General features: G+C 40.3%; 1 protein-coding gene across 1 annotated transcript; it reads left to right on the top strand.

Moving 5' to 3' along the window:
* The first annotated feature begins 3636 nt into the window (after positions 1–3636).
* ppa2 (inorganic pyrophosphatase 2) lies at positions 3637–9376 on the top strand. Its single transcript, XM_080464365.1, has 12 exons — positions 3637–3904; positions 4880–4944; positions 5031–5075; positions 5153–5206; positions 5738–5857; positions 6077–6163; positions 6250–6376; positions 7885–8012; positions 8138–8223; positions 8447–8516; positions 8616–8655; positions 8891–9376. Exons 1-12 carry the CDS (start codon positions 3646–3648, stop codon positions 8911–8913), a joined length of 1104 nt encoding a protein of 367 aa, XP_080320491.1. The 5' UTR covers positions 3637–3645; the 3' UTR covers positions 8914–9376.
* The last annotated feature ends 272 nt before the right edge of the window (positions 9377–9648 follow it).

Here is a 9648-nt window from a genome sequence, read left to right as displayed (position 1 = left end):
TACCTTTACATCAGTCTGTTACACAATGTTTAACATTCTAAATATTTACAGATTTACAGATGCTTATAATCATTCTATGTGCAGTATTTAGACTATACACAAAAACTAAATTAAAAAAAGAATAAAAAAAAAGAAAAAAAAAAAAAAGAAGGTATAAAATGTTTGGAAATACTATTCATCAGCACACATACTTCTACGGTGATCTGTTAAGAAAATGTATTGTGTTCCTTGTCAGCATAATGAAGAGATGCATTTCCTCCTTAATGATTCACCTGATAAAAGCTTCCATTGTGTTTTCTACAGATCGTCTGCGACCAAGTGCTTATCGTTTCTGGTTCTTCTTTAAGACGGGCAAAGTCATCATTAATATCATCACCAACACCACCTGGTATTTGAGATCAAATCAAAAACTCAATATTTTTTGGTTTGTGATGTCTAAAAACTGATATACAAGAGAACAATTAAAAGCACAAACTGGTTTAAGGCTTGACCTTAAATTTCCCCTTAAATAGTGTGACATTCATAATAACCACATCCAAAGCACTGCCAACACACATACAGCTGTGAAAACTGTGGCGGCTGTACGTCAGTACAAATGAATGAATAATACATGCGAAGCATTTCACGCGCGCATCTATACCACCTCTCTCCAAAACACTTTTGATTCTACACATGAACCCGGAGAAAATTCTTATTTACTTTAGAATTAGACAGGGTTGGATGACAGCGAGGCTCAACATACAGAGAGATTTTCCTTGAGAAGCTGAACAAGGGTTTGCTAAGCCCTCCAAATCCACAGGACAGGGCATTGTTCAAGGACCTTGGCCTCACTTTCATTTTGAAGATGTGCGTGGAAAATGTGAACGTGGGTGGGACCAAGTGCCCGATGTGCCAAAACCACATGCCGATGCATGATCCTCACCTGTCTTAGATAAATAGATTCATATCAGTCCTGTTTTCATTTGTTTGGGTTGAAGACTTGTCCTACATTAAATACTGTCAAAAAAACAAATCCGTTTATATATTTCATAGATGTAAATGGACAGTAATTATCATGCAAGTGTCTTGATTGTTTAAGAAAAAAAGAACATTCACTCAGTATTTTCCATGAAATCTTGCAGCTCCTTGGTTGGGACCTTTAAATGGAGAGTTTGCATGTTCTGTATGTGCGTGTGGAAGTTTTCTCTGGACAAACCGGCTTCCACCCACAATTTGAAGTTTGTGAAGTAATTCGGTTCCTTCAAAATTGCAACAAAGAAAGTCTGACTACATGTCCAGTTCGTGTCTTGATCCGAACTCTTTGCCAACGAGACGCACTCGGTCAAAGCAGCACAGACGATGGATGAGTGCATGGAACAATAGCCATAATGCTTTTGATTCCAACAAACACAAAAATATGAACACAAAATGAGGATTCAACCTTGACCTTTTTCCTTCTTTGCCCAACAAGCGTTGGTAAATAGTGAATGCAGAAGCGTTATCAGCACTTCTACATTCTTGCAATAGTTAGGTGCGCTGACGAATCTCATATTACACATGAATGGGAGAGTCAATAGTGCTCTCTCCGGTGAGGTGTCAGCATTGTGCTGTATGTTGCTTTGCCCTGAGGGTACTTGTGTGACATTATGTCATTACAGGGTGTGTCTTCGATTGACCTGCTCAATTGAGACTTGTATTTTAAATGAACTCTCAACCCAGAGAAGATTGTTTTGGCACTGAAACCTAGTTATTAAACATAGGCTGTCATAAGAAAAAAAAAAGTTAAAAAAAATAAAAGAAGAAGGTCTGATTCACTTTTGATTTAATTGATTTAATTGTGCTTCACTCCTCACTCTCGCAGTGTGTATTTACTCCAGTTTCCAAATCTTAACTTGAGTGAAAACTGATCAAACTTCAAACAGAGAAATGCTCCACAAGTTTGTTGAAATCTTTACTCCAGTAGCTTGATGTGAGTTTCTCCATCAGTCAAAGTGCTTTGACCTTCATTTTATTGTCCATGATACAAGTTTTTCACAAAAAAAACTTTCTTATCAACGATGAAGGAATAACAACTTCAGAGCAAACAGCAGCATTTGTGCACATATGAATCAAGGCCATTTGGCAACAGTTTCAAAGAAAACCCCTTTTTTTCTTCTTTTTATGGCAGCTTGTGGGTCATTTGTTTGAACACAGCCGAAGAGAGCTGTAAAGAGAAGGACAACAAAGTGACTGGTGTTTGGTTATGATACAAAGGATATGTGTGGACTTTGATCTCATGGTGAATTGTGGAGATTGCAACCATCAAATCAAAGAAAGAAAGAAAGAAAGAAAGAAAGAAAGAAAGAAAGAAAGAAAGAAAGAAAGAAAGAAAGAAAGAACAATGGTTTTATTTTGGTGTTTCCAAGATTGATCAATTACCGTACAACAATTTTCCATTCTAAGACATTTTGCAATGCTAATAAATTCAATAAAAAGGGGAAAAGTAAAAATAAAGAAGAAAAAAATAAAATCAAACTCCACTGCGGGAATTACAGATCCAAAGCTAGGTGGCAGTAAAATGTTAAATAAAGCGACTACACAGAGCGGCTCAAGTAAAATCAAGTTACCATGAAAGAAAAGACTTCCGCTTACAGAAAACCTTCACTTTCACAATAATAGTGCGGCATTTAAAGCAGCCACCTTGATGTTTGTTTGTGCAATACAATACGTTTATTAAAAAAACAACACTTTTTTTAACCACCAGCATCACCACCGCATTTATCAATACACACAGATGTTCACGTGTGTTTGTTTGGATATTAACCCCTGATTTCACATCTAGATGCAATGTAAGGTATTTAGAATATGTTATTGCAGATGATCCAAAATAACAACATAATTGACACTTGTAAATAATGTCCTGTGATGGACCGTCAAGGTGGACTCTGTCTTCACCAATAGTTGGCTTGGCCCATTGTGTCTGTCTGCCAAAATACCTGATCGAGGCTTTTTCTTGATCTTGCCATATGTGAGCAAAAAATGGCCTGAGAAATGAGTTTTTCTTCATGTTTTGTATCCGGAAAATACACATGTTGTGGGTTTTTGTGGACCTCAGCTTGCTATGTGCAAAACAATGTATAGCACATATAGAGGAGCGTCTTTAAACCAACTTGAGTTCAGTGACTGAGAGATACGTTATCAGACGTTCCACTGGAAAGAATCACCAACATACTGAAGGAAAAGCAGCAAGTATTTTAACACATTTGGAGACATTTTACTAATTATATCAATCATTTAAACTTGTTAGATGACCAAGATAACTAAGTTAGCTGAGTTTGGCTCCAGTATCCCATGACCTTGAACAGGAGTGGAGAAGATGGCTGGCTGGATGGACGTGTAGGTGTACCAAATCAATACATGCATAAGAATGATTATGTTAAATGAATACAATGCACTGTTTATGACAGTCGGGCACTTGACTATTATTTTATTGATTTATTTTTATTATATTTTCATCTTTGTCTGTTTTTGGAACAACAAAATAAAAATAAAAACCCTGTTGAGGAATGTACATATAAACTGTAAATAACAGTAAGAATGTCCGGAAAAAAAAAAAAAAAAAAAAAAAAAGACTTTAGCGTATTATTTTGAAAAGCCCTCTCGACAGGCGGTGCTCTCACTGTGTTTATGTTGTCGCGTGAGGAGGAAGTCGAGCGGTGTCATGCGGAGGAACCAGGAACCGGGAGGATGTCCGTGCTAAGCCCGCTGCTGCTGCGCCCACCTCTCGGACGCTTTTTTACCGGTTTCGGCGCAGTTTCAGCCTCTCGTAGCAAAGTCGCCGCACAAGCAGCAGCCGCGCCCCTCCTGCTTTTCCCGAGGAAAGACATGCATTACCAAACGGAGCAGAGAGGACACCCCAATTCCCCCGACTACCGGATTTATTTTAGTAAGTTTATAGTCGCCATTGTGGAAGTCAACGTGTGTGTGTGTGCGTGTTAACGTCGCTGCAGACAGTCTGCGGCTCTGCACGCGCCGTCACGACGTGTCTCCACTACTTAAATCCAGGAAGTCACAAGTTTGACCTTTGAGCTGAAAACTCTGTGTTCTCGCTGCCCCCCGGCTATCCTGAGAAGTTAGCTTTAGGCTCCAGTCCTGCTAATGCTGGCCGTCATTTTTTCCGTGTTCCAATTCTCCCCGACTGAAGCTTAAATAAGGAAAAGATTCACGTGCTGCAGCTTCCTGCTCTGTGGTCACGTGACTGGGGGCTGTCCGTTAAAACCACACTAAGTGTTTGAAACCTCATAAAAGTATTAAGAGTGTCCACAGCGGAGTTCTCCCTGATACATTCATTGTAAAAGGGGGTAAAGCATTAATAAATTACATTTAAACCTCTCGTGTCTCATTTATTGAAAACAATTCAGTAACTTAAATCAAGTTCAAATCTGAATTTATGTCACTGAACTCTTGTCAAATCAAATTAATGTCGTAACAATGAACTATTTGGCTTATTGATGCTGTCATATGTTCTAGAATGTACGTCAATATTGTGATATCCACCCATCTTCGACACCGCCGTAAGAGTCGCAGGGCGCTGGAGCCGATCCCAGCTAACAATGGGTGAAGGCCGGCTCCACCCTGGACAGATCACCAGTCCATCACAGTGCAAACACACAATCACGCTGACACCTCGGTGCAGTTCAGGCTCTCTAATTAACCCTCACATGCTTGTTGTTGGACTCTGCGAAAACTGGAGTGCCCGAAGAGAATCTGTGACCACAGCTTGTCTAACACGCGTAATTATATCAAAAACGCCAGAAGTTTACGATTACTTGAAATGTAGCTCTTATTATTTTACATCGATCACATATCCGTCAAACATGAGTGTATCTGACTGTCTTGTTTTTTGTTTTGTTTTTGTTAGAAACGTCTGAAGGGAACTACATCTCACCATTCCATGATATTCCACTAACAGCCGAGACACAGGAGGTAACGCCCTCATACCAAAGGCTGTCATATTTTGATTAAACCTCAAATTTGACATTTCGACCTGAACACACGTTATCTTTTGTTAGAGCAGCGACGTGCCAGCGAAGAAAATCAAGAAGCATGAGAGCGAGGTATTTTACAGTTCAAACACTTATTTAAGCTGTTCGGTGGAGCTCGCGTTTCATTTTGAATTCTTGGGCCTTTTCAGGTGCTCTACAACATGGTGGTTGAGGTTCCTCGGTGGTCCAATGCCAAGATGGAGGTACGTATTGACCTGATGTCCGTACGAAAGGTACGGCCACAGTCTTACAGAAAAGACCATGTTCGAACTGCATTTCTAGGGTGACCTCTGCTTTAGTAATCAAACTGAAATTACATTTACATAAAAACATTGAAGGTATGCACCACGAATGTATCGGCACCATTTGGTTTAACAGTAGATCTGTTGATATTTAGAATCTGATAAAGTAATTATTCCAAAAGACCCCGTTACCGAACGCTTTACATCGAGATGTTATCTCTCTACAAATTGCACCTGAAGGACCAGTACAAGCTTTTTAGATGGATTAATCCTGATGCTGCAGCTTTTCAGCATTCACTTTGAGGTTATCTGAGGAAAATGAATGTAAATCTCTGCTTTTGATGCTCCTGTTGCATTGTTCACACGCCCAACTAAAGACATATTACACACACACACACACACACACACACACACACACACACACACACACACACACACACACACACACACACACACACACACACACCCTCTCATCATTGCTTGAATTTCCAGATTGCGACAAAGGAACCTCTGAATCCCATCAAGCAGGATGTGAAGAAGGGAAAGCTGCGATACGTTGCCAACATATTTCCTCACAAAGGTTACATTTGGAACTACGGCGCTCTCCCACAGGTGCGGTCAAAGTTTTCAGTTTAACTTACACTTTTAAAGCGTGTGCCCGTCTGTCTCATTCTGTATTTTGATCCTAGATCGTGTCTGACAATGAACATTACTGGAGTTGAATAAATATAATTATAGTTGTTTTTATGCATTTATCACTTTGGTCAGTTCGTTGTAAAATGTTGAATAAATTGGTAAGTTACATTCTTTTGAACTGTTCCTTGGAAAAAGACATGGGAAGACCCCAACCACAAGGACAAAGACACAAACTGTTGTGGTGATAATGATCCTATTGATGTTTGTGACATCGGCACCCAGGTAAAGAGTCCGTCTGACTCGTACTTTTTCACCGTGCAAATTTTCGTGTTGGTGCACAAGATGGATGGACTGACTCTCTCCTTCAGGTTTGCTCTCCAGGTCAGGTGATCCAAGTGAAAGTGCTAGGCATCTTGGCCATGATCGACGAGGGAGAGACGGACTGGAAAGTCATTGCGATTAATGCGAAGGACCCAGATGCCAAAAACTTACATAGTGAGTGTTTCAAGCTGATTTATTTTTTTTTTCAACACCTTTTAGGCCGTGTTTACATGAAAACAGCACTCACTAGTGGCCCTACTAGGAAAACGACATCGTTTTCAGCGTTTCCGTGTTCGCGGACATCATTTTTAAAACGTCGCCGTGTAAACGGAAAAGTTTTCTGAAACGAAAACGCGTTTTCCCGTAAACGGGGGGCCTTATTCTCTAGTTTGATGAAATGTCAGCATCCAGCACTCGTGTACTGTACAGACGCCATTGGGCACAAGTGATTGGAAGTAATGACAAACCACTGAAGACTAGTTGCTCTCCCAGTTTGTCAGATTTATGTTTGCTCCACCTTTATCATTTTCATGAAGAAGCAATATTTGATTCTGGTGTCGGCGTTTGTGTCGACAACATTGAAGGTTTGCCGCCTGGGCAGTGGCTCTGTAGCTGCGACGCAAACATTGGAGGTTCTTTGCAATGTTTCTATCAGCAACAACATTATGTTGGTATTCAACCTTCTTTTTTTTTTTTTTAACCGTGTGTGTGTGTGTGTGTGTGTGTGTGTGTGTGTGTGTGTGTGTGTGTGTGTGTGTGTGTGTGTGTGTGTGTGTGTGTGTGTGTGTGTGTGTGTGTGTGTGTGTGTGTGTGTGTGTGTGTGTGTGTGTGTGTGTGTTACCTCAAGGCCCCACTAACTGGTTAAAGATCTAGATATAATTATGTTAAAACACTCGTACCTAAATCCTGTTCTTCATTCCATTTAGTCTCCAGTAATACATTTAGTACCTGTTCAGTTATTTGTCATTACTGGCAGGGCGGCACAATATATTGTGAATTTATTACAGGACTATAAACCCGTGAAATTCTTTCCCCAGAGTTGTAACCAAGCAAACTTCACCTGAAAGAGAAAATCTCAGAGCAGAAACGTTACAACTCGGTACTGATGTTAGAAATACTGAATATCACGTGGTCATCTAATATCACGCAGCCCAAATCACACATTTTTTTTGCTCGGAATCCTGGTACTTGTCTTGTGAGCAGTGGCGGTCTAGACATTTGCCGGTTCGATTCCCACAGCACACAGGTCACCACTGTGAGCACCCCCCCCCCCCCCCCACCCCCACTCACCTGCCCTCCGCTCCGAGTAGTAGGATTGGTCAAGTGCAGAGAAAATGGGGCAGTGGCGCCCTCGTGGCTAGAGAAGGCGACTTGGCATTGAAAGTTTGCAGGTTCGATTCCCACGGCTGGCAGGTCAACACTGTGGCCCCCTGAGAAAGACCCTTGATCCCAAACCGCTCCCCGAAGGGCCTTAATGTGGCTGCCCACCTCATCCTAAAAGTAGGATGAGTAAATGTGGACAAATGAATTTCCCCAGGGGAATTAATAAAGTATGATTCCTTTAGTTTAGTTTATTACTCTTGGAAAATAATCCATAACTTTATAGAATTGAAATGCTAAAAAAATCTTAATGTGTGTAAATTTCGAAAAGGTGCTTATCCTCTTGAATAACTTTTCCTCAGCCCTGGCGGACGTCCGCAGGAGCCGCCCGGGACATTTACAGGCCACTGTTGACTGGTTTAGAAAATACAAGGTGCCTGATGGAAAGCCCGAAAACCAGTTTGGATTCAATGGAGAATTCAAGGAGAAGGTCAGTGCCTGAATCATGAGATACTGTGATAGTTGTGAGGCTGTAGTTATTTAATTATTATTTGTTTTTTAATATTTCAAATGTAAAGCTCAGAAATGAATCCAAAACTCTCTTTGCTGATGAAGGACTTTGCAATTGAGATCATTAACTCCACTCACGAGCACTGGAGGGCACTGGTGCGGAAGCAAACAAACGCTGGAGGACTTGAATGGTGAGTAACTGGAGACGAGCCGATGGCATGTTTATGCATGATGAGCCTCGCTCTACGAATGCTTCAGCCCAGTAATGCCACTGCAGACCTACAACGACTTATCAATTTATTAGTCTTTGAAATATTTTTAACTACTCAATTACTGTCCCCCCTTGGAAACCTTTGCACGGCACTTTATATTTGTTAAAGTACAATAATCACCGACTTGTGTTTGTTTGTTCAGCAAAAATGTCTCGTGCTGCGACAGTCCCTTTAAATGCAGTGCTGATGAGGCCCAAGACGTTGTGCAGGCGGTAAGAACATCCACAACTTAGATCAAGTGGAATACAATGGTGGCATGTATGTATATGTATATGTGTATTTATATATATATATATCTGTTGGTTTTCCAGGCCCCTGCGTTGGGCAACACTCATCCCGTGTCTTCAGATGGTAAGTATATAACATTGAGTAAATCAAACCTTTAGGTTTATGCAGGAGCTCCTTTCACATAATAACATGTAGTTCAAAGTGATTCACAGTGAAATGAAACACGCACACAGAGGAAGTACACAAAGTTGCATGCCTCATGTCTAACGTGCTCCAATAAAGCAAGCGTGTCACGGTGCTGGTCTTTACTTTGCGTTCACACTTGGTTTGTGATTGTTATTTTAAATCTCTTGCACAGTGGACAAGTGGCATTTTGTTTGAAACCCTCAAAACAAGACGGAAATCTTCAAAACGTCTTGACGTCGAGTGAAGAGAAGTACCATTTTGTCTTGGATTTTTTATACAACTAAAGATTTATTTTTGGTAAGCACTCCGGCGCAGCTGTGTGAAGTGCCATGCAAATGTATTGGTTTGTTAGAAACTAAACTCTTTACAGTATAAGTAAAGATATCGACAGCCGTCGAAAGGGAATTGTGTCTGTGAGCGTCAGATTGATAAAATACTGGTGACGTTGCTCATGGTTTATTGGGTTTTCACCAAGTAAATCTCTCTTGGTTCTATTAGTGTGTAAAATATGATGGATATGTAATACGTAGCTTCTGTGGTCTGTGACAGTCGTGCACTATTTCTTTTATTGTCACAACTGTAAATCTGTTTTCTATCAGCCATGTGTTTGTAAGAAGTTCCTCTTTGATTTAATAAAAGAAATGTTGTGACTTCGTTGAATTTTCCTTTCCAATGTGTTTTAGGGTGTCCAGGACAAAAGATGAAACAGACTTTGGTGTAATTGGCATTAACTTGGAGTAACAAATCCAATAACTTTAAATAAATATACATTTTATTAAAAAAAAAAAAAAAACACCCATATGTCAGCAATATCAGGAATGATATAATAAACAGCTTTCAAATAAACTGCATTCAGTACATTACAATACTTACAGTATTAACCCTCGATTCAATGTCCGTAAGCATACCAAACGTCAGGAGAACTAGGGC

Source organism: Lipophrys pholis, assembly GCF_963383615.2.
Source record: "Lipophrys pholis genome assembly, chromosome: 5".
NCBI lineage: Eukaryota > Metazoa > Chordata > Actinopteri > Blenniiformes > Blenniidae > Lipophrys > Lipophrys pholis.
Note: the sequence above shows the minus strand (reverse complement) of the source record. Positions and strands in the feature narration are given on the sequence as shown.

What these genes read in the sequence shown, in the direction of transcription:
- ppa2 (XM_080464365.1), top strand. Translation starts at nt 3,646, where the DNA reads ATGTTGTCGCGTGAGGAGGAAGTCGAGCGGTGTCATGCGGAGGAACCA. An exon ending in CGACTACCGGATTTATTTTA is followed by an intron (nt 3,905 to 4,879) that starts GTAAGTTTATAG and finishes TGTTTTTGTTAG; the next exon opens with AAACGTCTGAAGGGAACTAC. An exon ending in AACGCTGGAGGACTTGAATG is followed by an intron (nt 8,224 to 8,446) that starts GTGAGTAACTGG and finishes TTGTTTGTTCAG; the next exon opens with CAAAAATGTCTCGTGCTGCG.